The sequence below is a fragment of the Myiozetetes cayanensis genome, unplaced genomic scaffold (genome assembly GCF_022539395.1).
Source record: "Myiozetetes cayanensis isolate MyiCay16 unplaced genomic scaffold, myiCay2020 scf1, whole genome shotgun sequence".
NCBI lineage: Eukaryota > Metazoa > Chordata > Aves > Passeriformes > Tyrannidae > Myiozetetes > Myiozetetes cayanensis.
The window spans coordinates 19,772,748-19,790,700 of record NW_026086604.1 but is presented as its reverse complement, the minus strand read 5'-3'; the positions used below and the strand labels follow the sequence as shown (position 1 = coordinate 19,790,700).

Genomic DNA, 17,953 nt, shown 5'->3' with positions numbered 1-17,953 from the left:
TGGTCTGGGGTGTTGTGGTTTAGGCACTTTAGTGTTCTTGCAGTAGCAAGCAAGTTGTGCCTGCCTTTAGCCACCACAGAGGGTATTTGCTTGCCCAGGGCCATCAGTATGAACCAGCTCAATTTCTGTTGTGGTCACTTACATGCCCTGGAGGGATCAGAGGAAATGCATGCCTTTCCAGACAATGCCTAGGTGGAAACAGCCTGCTCAGTCACCACGCTAATTACACAGTTACAAAAACATCATAAACTGATATGTTACATATGTCTTACATATTATAACTTTTCCCCCTGCTAAAATCATAGCACCTTTTCTAGATAACCCTCCCCTTTCTGCCCCAAAAATGTCTGGGGGAAAAAATATCCGAAAAAGCATGTACGCAAGACACCTCCAGATTGTCAGCACCCATTCAAACTGGCTCACTAGAGTTGTAAATACTCTAAAGAACAGTACATGGGCGAGGAATTACACTGGAGGGTTTTAGGAGGTTTTTGCCTTTTAATTCAATATTTCAGCAATGGGTTTATTATTTCCACACGCAGTCTCCTTCATTTGGCCTAACCACAAATCTTTTCCTTGATATAAAACCTGACTGAACTACCTGCAGTGAAGCAAGTAAAGAAGAGCATATGCATGTCAATAATTACAGGTAGATACAAACATAAGCTAGAAAATCTCACTGTTCAGGTGATCTCTTTGAGATATTTCAGGTTGATCTCTTTGAGATATTTCAGAGAGAAATATCTTTGGTTTTTTTTTTTGCTGGGATGGGGTGCAAGAGCAGTTGTTGTTACTCTAAGGCTTATTACAATGTACTAGATAGGGTGTGGATTGAACAGCAGTTCCAGGTGTGCCAACATCCATGTTATTTGGCATTATGGTGGTCACAAGGACATATGTATAGAAACTTTAGTTGCCTACTAGGCCTCCTGAATTAGATTAGGTACTGTTAATAACACATTCTTATTAAGTGTAACAACTGCATCAATGTTTCCTTTCAATTTTACTTTTCCTAAAAGTTACCATGCACTGTCTGAAGCTTCCTAATACCATATTACCCAGCAGGTATAAACAGGCAAACTACCCAGTTCCGTTGCACGTATCTGCAGATTTCTGTTTTATAAGGAAAATTTGTAGCACAGATTTTTCTTCTTGGTACATGTTTGCAAAGTAAATGTCCTCAACTCAAAAACACTTTTTCAAATGAGAATGTACAAAACAAACTTCATACATTTTTCAAGCATCTTGCAAAGAAAAATAGAGGAATAGCAAAGCAAAACCTTAAGAACCCTAATACTGCAATCACAGCATTTAGAATTTAGCTAAGCCTGGTTTAAGATTTTATATTAATTCTATGATAACAGAGCATGGTGCACAAAGACCTAAACCACTTCAAATTTGCTGTTTAAAATGAGGTATAGCATTCCATACTGTCACTGTTTAACACAACAGCACACGTGGACTTACTTTAAGACCCCCATTCTAATTATCAACTGTAATTTTCTTAGTTCACTGAGTTTTGTATCAGCAGCCAGACATGGCTGATAATATCAGTGGCTTTATGTTACCCTGCCAAGGCTGCTTTTCTCACAAAAATAAATATTTTAAGTATGTTGAGGTCAGAGCAATTGCCTCAAGGCCAGGGTACTGTGCAACTTAGTCCTTGCTAAACCTTTGCCTTGGCAAAGACCCTGAACCGCATCCTTCAGTCTCCATCCCAGATGCCAGTCTAGTCAGAAAATGTTGTCTCCCTTAATATCATTTGCAAGTTACTTGGGGCTGCTGAAGGCCACACCTAACCTAGAATCTGCAGCAGTGACAAGTACAGAGCACTTCAAAGAAAGGGGCAGGAGAACCCAGCCCAAATGTTAATCCATTGGCTTATTGAGGAGCAGTTAGTGACTGGTTTTATGGTTTCTGAGGGTACAGCAACATCACTTTTTTTTCTGAATTCAGATTAAATTTGGAGTTTCTCTTTTAGAAATATTTCTCCTTTGGCCAATCACACACTGTAATAGGAGTATTTATTTTAATTCACTTTATTGCCTCTCATTCAGCAAATGACTTGAAAAAGCAACATCTTCTAGTCATTTAGCTATTCAAGAACTATTAGCAATGAATACTGATTCCAGCAAATGAACTTGGAATTGCATCTTCTATGTGATGGGAATGTCTATGTATGGATATGTAACATGTTAAATTTTCCAAATGACTACAATTCCCAAATAGAGCAGAAAATAAACACATAAAAATTCTAGTGTGGAATATAAGTACAAGCCTGTAAAACACACCAGCAACTGCATGTGGATATACACACTTGATCTCTGTATATACTCTATCTTTCTGCAAATTTCAAATATGTCATTCAGAAACACTTGGAATAAGAAATAAAATCAAACGACTTGTTGTTAAACCCATCAAGCTAAAATAAAAGTTTTATTTAGACCTGTTTCTTGCCTTCTTTTTCTTCCCTAAATTCAAATTTAGCTCCTTTTTCCACCCAAGGAAGTTCTCATTAATTTTTTTAGGAGTTTCCCTAACCAGAAAAACAAATGTTGGTCTAAACAACAGTAGGAAACAAGAACACACTGTATTTACATTTTGGAGACAACTTCTCACTCACTAATTTCTCTTCTCGCTGCTTTTGTTGGATACTGGATTTCTTATTTCTATGTTTCATTGATTCAGGAATCTTGATCTTCTGAACAAATTGACAAATGTAAACTTAGAATAAGCTGAAATGCTACCCCAAGTACTGTCACAAAATATGCTGAGCAAATCAGCATTCAGTCACACCCAGAAACAACAGTGCAGGAAATGAACTGGACCTAGAAGATCACACATTTTCGTTTCCTTTTTTCTCTTCAGAAGTTTTCAGTTGGCAGACAAAATCTTTAGATATCACAAGATTAAACAAAGACATTACTAATACTGGAAATTATTTTTAAAAATAACAAGTATCTAACCATATGTTTCCATCCTGAAAGGCCTACACAAAAGGCAGAAGTATTTTAGCTACAAATCAGATTTTTACTTTATTAACACTTCTATTTAAAACAGTGTCCCCTGTGAATGTCACGGATTTCAGTTTGGTCTAACATCACAACAGATGGAGCAATCAAGTGAAGTGGGGGAAAAGTGAAAGCCAGAAATGGATACAACGGGGTAGTGCAGAACACACGAAAAGCTATGCCATCAATATCCTTCATCATCTTCTGAAAAAATGAAGTCAAGGAGAGAGAGTGTAAAACTTATTCTTAAAACTGTGATGAGAAACCGTCTTTAACATTTAGAACATTATTTCAGTAAAACTGAGAAAAGATCTGCTTTTTAGTCAATTAATTCTATACTGAAATATTGGCACATGCAAGATGCTTTTCCTCAATAGTACTTCTCTATCACAGTGGTAAGAGTGATAGAGCAGCAAGTTTATTTCTTTTTAAATACAAATTCCTATAGCAAATACACACATGCTTACCATTTCTTGGCCTTTGGCTGCTTTCATCATCTGTTCTGATGCCATTTCCTTCAAGTAGCTACAGAGCACAAAGGGCAGAAGAGGATAAACCAGAGAACATTCTGATTTCTTCTATTAAAAGATGTTGTTGACTCTTCCATTCCTTCTCCACTAGAAAATTGCAGTTCCTAACTATTGAACTATCACTTCTCTGACACAGTTAATTTTGTGTGCTTGACAATGCACCAAACAAGTTGCAGTTTCTTATGGCCCAGCCTCAGCACGACTAACCCTGTGAGATTACATTTTACTCTGATGCTTTCCTAAAAGGATTGAGAACTAACCTGTTTTGTGTACAAAATTATCCACTGCCGTGTGCCTGAGTCATTGTACTCAAATCTAAGCTTCAGTGTGTCTTCTTTGCCATCCTTTGAAGCACCCTGGAAAAACAAACAAACAGAAAACAAACAAAAAAACCCCCAGCCAGTGAACAGAAGAAGCAGCTAAAAACAGCATTAAGGTGTTCAACCTTAAATCATAATTAGTCAATTAGGTTAATTTTATACAGTTTGTATAAAGTCTGTACCAGTGCACTTCCTCTGTGGGAGGGTAGGAAGTGGGAGTCTTTGCAAGCATAAAGTTGGTTGAAAGCAGTTCTTTGGCTGCCTCACAAAACTCTGTCAACTCTACCTCCAACAAGAGAGGAAAGGGGCAGATAAAGTATGACATGGAATCTTAGGGAAGAGAGGAAACAGCAGAGTAAGGCTAGATGTTTTACTGCTGTGAAGGCTGCCAAGGGAATACATTTCAGAATAGGTTGGGAGGGGGATATGGACAAGTGGAAGGGATTTAAAACATCACCCTTTTCTACCCTAGACCTTCCCTTTCAATCTTTGTTTTGATGAAGTGAATTCAGATACAAAGTCAGCAAAGTACTTACATGAAAAGTAAACTCCCAACTTCTTAACCTGTTGATTTTAAAGCTGACCTCTGGTTTGGTTAGTAGGCAGTGTAATGCAACAGTTGATCTTATCATTGCCAACATGGATGTCAGCTGAGCAGCCTTCTGGTTAGTCACAAATACAAGGATCTGGTGTATATATCCATAGAACTGCATTTCTCCAATCTGCTCCAGGAACTGCACCAAAAATACAGAACTAATGCAATTTGCTGTAAAGGCAAGTAAGTTAAGAGATTTGAAAAAAAAAAAAAAAGGAAAAACCTCCAACAAACAAACAAGAAAGTAAAAAGGGCTGTAAGTCAAATCTTTGAAATTCCTAATACTCTTTCTTCTGGAAGGACACAGATTCACCACAGTATGTCAGTGCTTGATTCAGAGAATGGCATTCATAGTCAAGTTAGAAATTGGAATTTTTTTTTTTTTTGACAGGATATGATGAGCTGGGTCTTTTGGATGCTTATTAGATATGATTATAGGAAGAGATAAAACTAACAAGTAAGTAATACTGTGAACAGCAGTCCCAGCAGTCTGAATTCTCATCTGATTACCTAAACTGGATGACAAACTTTAGTACCTAAGATTTGCAAATAGAGAAAACTTCTTGCCAGCCCTTGGGATCCAGCTCATCCTGTTGGTATTTAAAAAAAAAATATTAACAGAGATAGGAAACTCCTTTTCTGTTTAGTGGTTCAGGTTCTGGCAAGAAGATGGGACACCTGGGTCTGTACCTCAAACCACTCCACAAAACCATGCTCTCTTTTTTAAGTCAGAGCACCTACTATAATTTCTTTAAAAAACCCAAACCCCCCAAATCCTTTGATCTGTTTGAACTTTTTTAAGAAATACTGTTCTACCTTTACTTTGTTTGCATTTTTTGTAGAAATTCAAGTTCCTGCATCTGCTCTTCTGTGGGTTTAAGCCAATTCCTCTCAACTTCCTGGATTGCCTTAAAAGAATTTTTAAAAATAGCAAAGAAAGTCAGCAAAAACTTATTTCTTTTCACACAAACATTCAAAAACACACACACGGAAATGGAAAGCTTGTGGTTTGTTTTGGTTTTTTAAACAAAGCCTTTGATTTTAGGGCAAGTTTATTCTGCACTGTTCTTTCCTCAGGAATTAATAGTTTCCAAAGTAGTATAACTCAACACACCTACCATTCAGAAATCAACTGCTCTCATACCATGGCAGAGTGTCTGCATGTTAAGAACATACAGATACTTATATCCCCTTGAAAATAGAGTAGATGGATATGAAATACATCCTTTTAGTGCAATACTTTTCCCATGCACAAAACACAAGTGAGTTAGAATCTCTAGTACAAGAGTTTGAAGGAGAAAAAAACCCCACTAGCAAACCCACAATCAACAACAGCTATATCCAGCACCTAAAGTAGTGCCACAAAGCAGTGCCAGCAGCAGGGACCATTTACAAATATGTCAAGAATTTGTATAAAAGATTCATTCAGTGTGGGAAAAGTAACCTTTAAAATGATAAAGTCCTTTCAGTTTTACCTGCGTATGTAGCAAGTTCAGTGAAGCTCTACAATCCATCAGCAGTATTATCAAGAAGGATCCTCATATGTTTTCCAAGCAAGGGAAAAAAAGTAATAAAACATGAAGAAATGCTTCTGAATATGGTGGTTTGATTTTTTTCAGCTAAATAAACTGGGAACACAATCCAGAAAGGTCTCATTATTTACGAAATTAAAAATCTCCACAACAAATCAAAAAACAATTATGCTCTTGAAGTGTGTATCGTATTCATTCATTATATGTTGTAACAGAAAGGAAATAAACTGGAGTCAGGTTATCCAGTCTCTACACTTTGATTTTGGTGGTACCAAACATAAAAGCTACAATTTGGAACTTCAGCTTTCCTCCTTCTTTTTTCTCAAACAGCTCTGTGTTTCTGGACACAGTAGTTGGTAGGCTCTCAGAGCATCCACTGCCATGTGCTGCAGTGCTGCCATGCAAGACCCAGCCTTAAGCTTGCTAGCTGCAGTACCAGCTGCTGTGGAACTGCTGCAGGTTGAGATCAGTGCAGCAGCATAGCAAGTTAAGTATTCAGTTATCCAGTTGCCATGTCACAGCAGCTGGCTTGAGCCATTTGATTTGAAGCAGCTTAGGCAACTCTCCAGGACAGTATGACCAGAGAAGTGGAGGCTCCAAGGCCAGTATCACTCCATGGATGTATGACCCTGCACAGGGGACACAGCAGCCCACAGATAGCCCCATTTCCTACCTCTGGGCTTGAAGCACTGATAGATGGAGAAGTACCTACTCAGACATAGCCACTTTGCCACAGCTTAGAACCACACAGTTCTTTCCTTGGAGTGCTGGGTTCTGCAGTTTATAAGGGCACATACAGGGAAACAGAGAAAGCTTTGTAGAGGCCAAGCTCTGACGCAGTAGATTTAAACCAGACAAGTTACCAGCATCAAACAATGGGTTTCTGTTTACCTTCAAGCCAAGCAACCTTACTTGCTGCCACCAAAAAGACATGGTATCTTCTTCCTGCTCCATTCATTCATCTGATGCAACCAATACAACTCACTAAGCAAGGAAAAATTCATTTTTTTTTTTACTTTTTCCTTGTAGGGAGAAGTAGAGCAGAGCAAAACCACAGCAGTGAGCCATTAGGCTGGCCCTGCTGCTCTGCCTAACTGTACCCTCAGGGCACTCTGACAAATGGGACTTCAGCACCAGAATCCCAGTCTCCAGTGTTTATCCTTACCCACAACTCAGCACTATCATTTGCTGCACAGCAAACAGGACTGGAGTGCTAACTGAGGCCAAAAATAGGCCATCAAAATCAAATAAAACATTCAACAACTTACTTTTAGGCTGGATTAGCTTGCCAGTCCAGCTCACCACTCTCTACCCACACAGTTCCACCAGTGTAACTGAGGAGTAGCCCAAGGTATGAGCAAATGAAAGGGTAAGAGTGCTCTGCTGTTTCAGCCAGGCCACTTACCAAAATAAATGCTCAAGCTATGGCCTCAGGTATTAAGTATATTAGTGTATAGAAATGAGCGCTTCAGATAAAAAGTAACCCATCTCTGCCCAGAGAGTCAGCTTACAACTCAGAACTAAAAGTTCGCTTCCATATTGCTTACAGGTATGTTCCTATTTGTGGTCACTGAATTATGCAGGTATAAAAATTAGGAGGCAAACAGCTACAAAACACCTCTCTATAGATTCTGAAAGAGAGAGGGAGGAAAGAGCTAGCTACAGTAAAGGACCCTTCAGGAATATTACAGTCATAAAATTGAAAACATGCAGGACCGCAGAAACCAGTCAATTCCAATTAACAACTGGCCTCAGAAAAAGAACAGTCAAGCTGATGAAGCTTGAAGATTTTCTAACTAAGTTATTCAAGGGATTTATTTCTCTGCTCACAGTAGTTGTCATGCATTTTAGTAGTTTCTCTCAAGCTTCTTGCTCACCACTTTCTGATCTCAAGCTTACAGTGCAACTCCTTCATGCTCTGAAGACTCAAATAAGGAAGTTCAAAGTCTGCCACTTTTTTCGCCACTGTGAAAAGAAGAAAAAACACAGAGATATTTGGTGAAATCTATTGAAATAGCCCAACTCCTTTCACATATCAATTAGTGCTGGTTAGCAACATGCTTTTAGAGGAGAAAACCAAGAAATATAAATTCCAGGGTAAAGGTGACAAGCTAGTCATCTTCCTTACTTCTCCAACTTACATAGCTCTATTACAGAACATCTCTACTCCTTAGACTATGTTCTTATAGAGCATCTTTCTCTCAATACCTCGCTAAGCAGGATAGATTTTAAAGGACATGTGAATGCAAGCTTTCAGGACTGGTGCTTTTCTTGAACAGAATACAAGACAAGAGCAGTGTGACAGATGTACAGCTAGAAAAGCATGACACTCTTTGAAGATCTCTACTTTCCTGCTCACTTTTTTTCAAAAAATCTAAGTGTAAAGGCCTAAACCTATAAACATTTTTTTTTAAGCCAATATGATGATTCAGAACACTTAAATATGCCTTTTTAAGCATGTGAGCATCTAACCAGTTTTTTGGTAGAGGACTGTGGGTAATATATTGATATAGACTTGATATATTTCTGAGGAATGTCAAAGTTCCATAGAAATGTAACCAATTGAAAAACTTTTCTATTCTCCTGTGTATCTGGTTATATCATATACAAGGCAAAAATAAATCCATCTGCAGCCACAGTAGAAGATGCATTCAAGACATAGTAACTGCCAGGTATTCTGTGTGCTCAGAGATATCTTTCACAGCCAGAATGAAGGGAGCAGAGGAATGATAAATAAAATAGGCACAGATTCTAAACCTTCTACCTCACTAAGTAAGCCTGAATTTATGACTGGACCTTCATCTTAAAACACTCAAAAGAGCATTAATATTTCTATGCCAGTGAAAAGACTGAAATACACTAAATGACTGCAATGCCTAACTTTACTCCAGTCAACAGCGAAGACTGTTCACTGCCCTGATGTGGCCTGAGCCTATCCCAGTCACAGGCCTGGATCCAGCCTCATCCATGTACCCCCAACCGTGGGAAACAGGACATCAGCAGACCAAAGAGGATGCAAAAGCCTCTTCATGTTTTATGACCATAAAGAGACTCACAACCCTTACTTACAGCATGCTTAGTAACATGTGGTTAAACTCAAGTTTCTGTCAGTTAACAAAAGAAGCATGTCATGATCTGAAGGAAAGTAAGCTACAAACATTGTTTATAAATATAACAAAAGAGTTTCCTGTCCCATTGTTAAACTCAGCACGTGATCTGTAAATTAAGAACTGTGTAGGTATGGCCATCTGATTAAATGCCTACCCAAAATATACACCCAATAGTTCCCACGTGGTAAAGTTGCTACATGACTTGTAAACTCAAAGGGGTGATATTCACATGTGAAAGTCACCCCTGCACTATCTATTGCCATATGTTGTTTCCCACTACAACTCTTTCCAAGGCGTATGGGGAGAGGGTTTAAGGAAATTTATCAGACCAAATGAGTCTTTTAGCCTGAGCAGGATCTGTTCAGATTCCAGGTTCAGTCACTGAAGCTAATAAACAAATAAGCAAAACAAAATAATCCAAGGGAGGGCTATTAAGCACCTTGTAAAACTTAACAGAGAGAACTGTCATCATGATACTGAAGGAAAAACAAGCTAAAATATTTTAGTAATGCACTTCACATCTTGCACAACATTACCTTTGAAAACAGAGAAGATCAGAATCTTAGCTATCCATTAGCATGAATAAGGAAGAAATGTTCAATATCTATAAACATAACTTTAAATTTTCCCTTATGACCCATTTAACTGCTCATTTAAAAGCAAATATAACCACTCCCGTAATCCATCATTTGAATTTGTGAGGAGTTTCATAAGTTTCAAAGGAACATAAAAATGTAATAAAATGGAATATGTACACTACTGCCATACTACGTATCCTCTAATGCAAGGCATCTGGCATGTTATTCCAGGTCACCATTACTAAATCCTCAAATCCTATTGTACAGTGAACACTGTGTGCTCTCAGCTAACAGCATTGCTCATGAGCATCACAAATATTTATTTTTACAGGATTTGTGTCTTTTCCAAGCTGTTAGAGTCCTCTTGTTTTTCTAGGAAATATCTACAGTCCTGCCCCTTTACTGAAAGCACCAGTCTTATAGCATTCTGTGTGAAGACTTCTAACGAGCAGACTTGAGCTCTGTTGAGCTTTCATTATTGACAGTGCAGAAGGAGAAAAAATCCTATCTGGCTTGACATATGGGTTGTTTTAGTTTGCTGTGGCCCCTCTACAACTTCTCTGAAAGAGGGCAGAAGTAATACCAACAGAAAATGCAGAAATCATTTGCAGGACCAGCTGCACAATGGGATAGCTGGGACAGAAAAATCAGGCAGAAGTGAGCACAGAAACCACTGAATCAGACTGGGAAAATTGTCCTGTTCTGGTTTAGGTTCTGAAAAATCAAAGGATAGGTTAAGGCTCCATAGCCTGAAAGAGCACAGCACCATCAGAGCATTCCTAAATTTTGCAGTGGCTGTAATCTCCCGAGTTTGGTCAGAAAAGTGGTGTGGCAACTATAAGAAAACTCTCTAACCCTGAGAATACTCCTGCCATAGCTCATCTGACAGCTTGTGCAGCCTGCTAGAGGATTCATGCTTTGGTCAGAGAGGCTGGATTTTCTTTGTCTAAGGTGGAAGTACCGGTTTTCAGTCTTCTTCCAAAGGGTGCCAATCCCAAAACACCTCAAGCTCTGTGTTACAGCAACAGCATTGTAAGTTCACTCATATCCACAATTAAGAAGGGTTTTCTCCATCTGTATCAGCTAGTTTAAAAAGCAGACATGTTTTTACGCATGGGAAAAAGTACACATCAAGCTAAATATAGGTTGGAAAGGATTGTTCCAAGTTAAAATTAAAAAACCACATTCAGGAGGTTTTCCTTAACCTTGTTAATATCAGGCCTGTTACCAGAGAGGGCAGCAAAGCATAAAAATCCCTTGCCTCACAATCAATTCAGAAACTAGGTATGATGGGAAGAAAGTTTCATAAGTCTAAACACAAAAGAAAAAAACCTGAATATTAGCAGCAAAACTTTTTATTGTCTCTGCTACTGTGCAATCCCCACAAATTACTTTGAGAAATTAGCCACAGATCTTGAATGTGTTATCCCTTGGTAGAATAGTACTAAGCATGTCAGATGGCACTTCCAAGGAATGGCAGTCACACATCTCAGATTTAGTAGGATTTTGACTTGTTTCATTTTTTGGATCAAAGCAAAAGCTGGTATATGCTGCGTGAGGAGCAGGACACTAGGGAGTGATGGTTGCAAAACTAACTCCACCACAGAAGAGGAGTAAATATAGTAGCAATTTACCATAACAGGAGCTAAATAATTCTCAAAATTCCTATATCATCTCTAGGACCACAAGAGAAGAAAAGATGTCTGCAGCATTTTAAGTGCTAATGTTTCTTAACAGTGCCACGCAAACATTAAACACATATAAAAGTTACTTACAACACTACTGTCTGGCTTGGAAATTACCTCAACCCATTGCAAACAAAAAAAAGTTTATCAAGCTCAAATCATTAGTATTTTTTAAAGCATATTAGAAAACCCTTTCCTTACTCAGTGTCCCTATGCAAGTCTCCTACCTAAAAATGTCTCCTTGCTTCTTCCACCCTATTAGCACCTACTTCTCTCTCCCCAGATCAGAATTCCTATCTCCCTGCCAACCCCAACACTTTTTACCTTCAGTATCTCCCATCCTACAAGTCTCCTGCCAACTCTGACACTTTCCTCCTCCTGGAAGAACCAGTCCCAACACTGCCTCAGGTGCTAAAAACCCCATGGCAGAACAAAGCCTGCAAGGGGTCACCTTGTTTTACCCAGCTTATGGGTGCTGCACACAGTGTATGTTCTGTGGACAGACTAACACACATGAGCTTGACAGAGGACAGCAAATACATGTTCAGCTCACTTGTACTTACGGCCAGTTGAGAACTACCTTCAAAAACTCAGTTTTGTTCAAAGGCACAATAGAAACACAGCACACAATTTTCTCTACGATGTGAGGAAATTTCAGAATCCCCTGACAAAGAGCAGCACTCACCTGGCAGGTAGATGATCTGCTATTGCTGCTAAGGCTAGGAAATGTGTGCTCATGCACACATATATGTGCAAACACACAAAATATGCAGAGCCACTGCTGCCCCTCCTCTCCTGGCATAAGAAGGGAACTCCAGCTGAAAGTTTCAAAACCTGAGCCAGACAGTTGTTTAAACAATATTCGGTTGCTACTGGTTTCCAAGTGTAACCAGCGATTGTTTACTCTGTGTGTTGCAACAGCTGTTACGGACATCCCAGAGCCAGCACTAGAACCACACCAACGCTGCAAAGGAAGTCCCACAGTTTCACAGCAAGCACCAAGGGACACAAAACAAGTAAAGGAGAACCAGAAAAACAAGACACATCAGTTGCGCTCTCAGTTTTAGCAGCAGCGTGCCAGCCAAGGCATGAGTGAACACTAGACCATCGTTTCTGACTTCAGTGTTTGAGTATTTTCATCCACACTGTGCCAAATCAAGTGGGCTCATTAAGAAGGGGTATCATATATTTTCTGATTCTATAATATGTGACAGAAACCTGAACTTGACATCTATAGAAACAGAGGTCGTGTAACATTAAGAAGAAGTTAATTATAGACAAATGTAGGAACTAAAAAAGCTAATCTGCAAAATCAGTAACGCCTCTCACACCTCTGGTACATTAAACCCCTTAAAACCCATTGAAGATACTCCCGTGTGTCTTCAAATAGAGAGCCTGATCCTTTCCTAATTGAAATTGTATTCATTTTTTCCTATTTCTCACAAACAGAAACTTCCAACACAATTCTAGATAGTCACTAACTCCAATATTCCCTCTGCAGTGTCCAGTGTCTGGATATCAAGTCTAATATTGCTGTCATCAGCAAGGTAAAAACCAAAAAGGCTCTCTGGGTTTGGATTTTAAATGTATCCTGTCAGGTAGAAACAGAACACTATTTTATTGTTTTCCATACTGCTGAAGCCCTTATGAAGATACTGATGCTCCATTTCCTATTTTACTGTTAAAGCTTGTAGATTACGAAAAAATATGCAGAACAGCAAATGGGAAGTTACTGAAGAATTAGAGGAGTGTCACTGATGTTAAGTGACGTAGGTACCTAATGTCTCAGTGTTTGTAGGAATGATGCAGTCACTGTCATAGGAAATAGAGGCTGCAAAAAGAGGAGGTGGATACCCAACTGCATGTGAATATTCGAAGCCACAATCTTGCCAAAAGGAAAAAAAGCATCCATGTGCCTATACCTAGGAAAATGTCTAGTGAGAATGTGGCAGGATAGACCCACCCTGATAAGACCTAAAATCCAATCAAGCTATCATGCAAGCTATCATGCAGCATCAACTGCCGCAGCCAGGGTGCTATCTTGGTGTTAATTATGCTAAAACCATCCTGGTTCATCAAACTTTGAATACACACCCTACTTTTTGAAGTCTGATTTAACAGAAAAGCTGATAGCTGGCCTGTAAATGTGTGATTAGCAGTCAATCACTTTATACTATTAGTCCAGTCCCCTCTCATGCAGTCAGGTTCTGCTGACATAACCCTTCTTGGAGTGTGTGTGGAGATTCCTCCCTTGGGCTGGGGACTCTCACCAGGGTTACTCCTCAAGGTTGAGAGAAAGAGATCTCTACACAAGTGTTGTTCTAGGTGGGTTACATCAGATCTCTACTTAATATAACTGCTTCAATAATTGCTTTGTTACAGTGCACCATACTCTATGCTATACTATACTCTATTTTAGATTTTTAGTGTTTATATTGTGTAGTAAATAATTCTGATTAAGGTCTTTCATCTGTTTACCTATTTGTTAATTTGTCATAATAAATTAATTTGTATATCTGTTTTGCCATCATTGGGACAAAGTAGTTTAATTATACCTCTATAATTCCTTTAAATTTAAACCGTTAACACAATCCAGGGCTAAGATAGGATTCAGCCTCACATAGACTCCTCTCTGAGAAGGAATTTATACAACAAGGGATTTCTTTCGGTATCACGAGACTCACAGGCAAGGCTTTGTTTTTGAATAACTTTGTCTAAGCCTTCCACTCCCACCTGCAAGAGAGAATAATGAGGCTCTGGTATCTGAATAGACCAGAGCAAGTGCTACTGGAATGGTGTGCAGTGACAGTGCCCCAGTTTCAAACCACTGCAGCTCCTCTTTCTGTTGACCACCCTGTATCAGAGCACAGCAGTGGTCCTTCTAACACTTTTATTAATAAAGAAGAGCTACTTCTCTTGAGAATCATAGTGGAGGAAAATGCAGTAATTGTACATACTGAACACAATTAAATTTTAATTTCTTGTATCCACCTTGGCTAGCCTGGCAGAAGATATGGGAGACTTAGGTTTCAAGTACTCTTGGTATCTTCCTGAAGAGTCTTCATAGTGCCTGTTCATAGGAGCATCTCCCAACTCTTGCAATGTCAGCAAGAGCAGGGTGACAGAGCCTGAGATTTATGCTGTGAGCTTACCCCTCTTAGTGTACCCTGGAGAACATGCAAACAACTAACTCAGCTCAGATTTGTAAAATTTTTTTGAGACAGAAAGACCACCCTTTCTAGGAAATCTGGCTCAAGAGTTATTTCAAGGTAAGATCAAATACAAACAAGAAGGGTTGGATTTGGGTTTTTTCCCCACAACATCTGAAAATTAAGAACATGTCACAAGTTTGTAGAATGGTATGTGGGGGGGAAAACACCTTGAGAAAAGCCAAATCATAACAATCTTTTTTATTTAAACAGTCTTCCCACAGGTTTTCCTGATACGTAGTATTTCACTTAGCTGCATGCCCCCACACACCTGTTTGTATGTATTAAAGAACAAAAGAACCTCTTCTCAAGGCATTAGCCAATGTCCTGTCTGAAGTCCTTTTAGGGATCCTCAAAGATTTAATCTTTATCCCTAAACTAGTTTCCTTTTATCCAGGAGATAGGTCTAGTTGTTCCTCTTAATTAAAATAAGCATTACTTTGCTTCTGTGGAGATACAAAAGCCACTTTTTCTTTTACATAGAGGAACATCTCCTGTGCTTACTTGAATACTTTACTACCTCCCTCAAATGGAAGGAGCAAACACTTCATCACACATGCCTTTGTTGTACATATTTTGGTATGAAACATTTCACACAGGATAAAAATGTATGTGTAAGCATGGAACAAACGGGTGATGCAAACATCAAAATGAGATAAAGACACAATTCTCAACAAAGAGCAAGCAGGCCACTCTACAGCCAGTTTACCACCTGGGACTCAGCAGTGCTGGGCCTGAAGGAGGGTGCAAGGGTTCATGCACCACAGTAAGTTCTTCTGGGTGCGTGCTGCTAATGATGAAGCTCTCACAGGAAAAGGACACGGAGGACCTTATGCATCTACTTCTGTCAGATCCTCACTGCCACCCCTGCAGCTTTCACAACCTGGAGAGAGGCCACCTCATCCCCTGTGACAGCTCAAGGTCAAAGACACAGAGGTCCCTTTACCGTTCTGCCACTCAAAGGGAGTCACATCTCACAGCACACTACCCCTACTTGCCACTTCTCTACTCAGCAATCATGAGGGAATAAAGCATGATCTAAAGTTTCAAATACTTCCAGGCATGAATTGTTTGAATTCTCAAGGAACACTGTGCAGCAGATTCATTTGAGGATCTACAAGAAATTATGTGTTAGAGAAAATAAAATCTAAAAGTCCCATCTAAAATGGTCACATTAAGTATCACTGTTTAATACTTAAACCAGTCATTTCCACAGTCACCTTTTAAAAACTGCTTTATTTTATCTTATTTGACTCTACTGAACTGAAAGTACATGTTCGTTTCATGGTCTTGGGGGCAAATTCACTACTTTCTTATCTCCAACTTGTTATTACTGTAATTTTTAAAAGGGCGTGTAGTGATAGAACAAGAGGGAATGGTTTTAAACTCAGAGTAGGATTAGATTAGGTTTTAGGAAGAAATTCTTTACTGTGAAGGTAGTGAAGCACTGCCCAGAGAAGCTGTGGATGCTCTACCCCTCAAAGTGTTCAAGGCTGGTTTGGATGGAGCTTTGAGTAACCTGGTCTAGTGAAAGGTGTTCCTGACCATGGCAGGGGGATTGGAACTAGATGATCTTTACAGTCCCTTCCAACCCAAACCATTCTATGATTCTATGATTCTCTTAGCGAGGTTATGACACAGCAAACCAAAAATAAGAACAATCTTAAATTCCTGTGTTTGGGGATTTTCCTCCTGCCACCTTTGTCACGTGCTTTTAACCCAGAAGGCAGAACTGTCCATGCCAGAAACTCCACACATTGTTCAGTGTTATAAATATTTGTGTTTAGCCTCTTATCAGCAAAGTATTGTTGAGACCAAAAAAAATTACTTACATAAAACAAAAGGAGGAAACAGTGCAGTCTGTAAGGCAGGAGAAGACACTTAAGTGAAGAAATACAAATACAGACATGTCCCTAAAATAACACAATAGAATCCAGCGTAAGTTTAATACAAAAACAAAGGGAAAAGCATTTACCAGTGTTAGCAATAATCCATGCAGTAAGCACACATGGCAATCCCAACCATTTCCAAAATGGATGTAAAAATACTTTTTACATAAATTTGCAGCACGGGTCAGAAAAGTTCAGGTCTTCTCCCAAGCTGCTATTTTAATTTTGGAAAAAGCAGTTGAGTCATTGTCTCAAAACAGGTACCAACATAAAACCCCCTGTATTTTGGCAACAGCACATGTTCAGTAGCATTCTTCATGTTTGCTACACTTTTGCTCCTGAAATTCAGGAAATGTGCCATGTAACTAGAATTGGACACTTTTTTTTTATCCCTTAATATTGTTTATCTGAATATTCCCTTAACGCTGTTACTGTTAGCTATGGTAGAATCTCCTGAAACATCTAGAGCTGCTGCCTACTGCTCACTTGTCTGCCCCAGTAGCTTGAAGCATAGCTCAGTCATTAACATAACAATAAAGAGCTGGTGAGACATTTTCTTTGGGTTTCAGTTTTGATGAAAAAAAAGTTTTTATAAGGAAAGTAAAAGAAATAAATCACAAAACCAACAAAAATGCAAACAAATAAAAAGGCCCACAAAATATATCTATTATATAGCCCTCCCCCACCATAGGAAGAAAGATATCTAGATATCTTTTTATTCCTCCTATTTTTTCTTTAGAAAACTTAAAGTTAAGTAATCTTCTTTTAGCAGAAATCAACACCAACCTGAATCCTCAGCAAGCTCTCAGTGGATTTCTTGCTCAGCTAAAAAGCGTAGACCATAAAAGGAGAGAGGATGGGAATGAGAGTCCTTATTATAACATATTTGAAAAGAACAGCAGGTCAGGAGACTGAATTGTATTTTAATATTGAAACAAAAATAAAACAGGCATCCTTGAGTTAAAATTCTTCAGAACTTTCTATGTCTGAAAGTTCTTCCCCCAGTCAGGGCACAAGTCTGAAAGTATGTGAACTTCCCACATGAAATTCAGTTTTGTGTCCAGCTGCACTTTTGAAATAGAAATTCATAAATAAGAACCACAACCTAGTTTGATATGAATGAAATAACATTTTCAGGGCAGTGCTGAAATCTTAGAGACTCAGTCTGACTTTTGCTTGTGTACATACACATTCAAACACATTCCTGAGGTACTGCGAGTGAGCACAGGGGAATGTTATAAACATGCATTCCTCCGTTGCATGCACAAATGGTGTGTTACAAGTGCAGGGAAGCAGAGGCTTCATGGCCAAAGACCTGGGCTCTAGCCAAGAAAATGCAGCCTATCATCACACCAGCTTTGATTCCTGGTAACACCTGCAGATTTCTGGCTTACATTTTACCTACACTCTCAATAGCATGTACACCACAGCTCTCTTATGATATTCAATCCTTGGCCTCATGCTTCTTCTTCAGAAGCAAAACCACCTTACATC

At 39.0% G+C, this 17,953-nt stretch overlaps 1 protein-coding gene across 1 annotated transcript in view; it reads right to left on the bottom strand.

Moving 5' to 3' along the window:
• Positions 1–526: 526 nt before the first annotated feature.
• The window catches only part of SNX31 (sorting nexin 31), a 29,077-nt gene continuing 11,650 nt past the window's right edge, over positions 527–17,953 (bottom strand). The window contains 13 exon segments of the mRNA XM_050326299.1: positions 527–601; positions 2,624–2,701; positions 3,479–3,552; positions 3,801–3,885; positions 4,398–4,449; positions 4,451–4,550; positions 4,553–4,614; positions 5,273–5,364; positions 5,932–5,993; positions 7,855–7,953; positions 9,538–9,634; positions 12,840–12,919; positions 12,922–12,952. Of these exon segments, the coding sequence (XP_050182256.1) occupies positions 527–601; positions 2,624–2,701; positions 3,479–3,552; positions 3,801–3,885; positions 4,398–4,449; positions 4,451–4,550; positions 4,553–4,614; positions 5,273–5,364; positions 5,932–5,993; positions 7,855–7,953; positions 9,538–9,634; positions 12,840–12,919; positions 12,922–12,952 (987 nt within the window).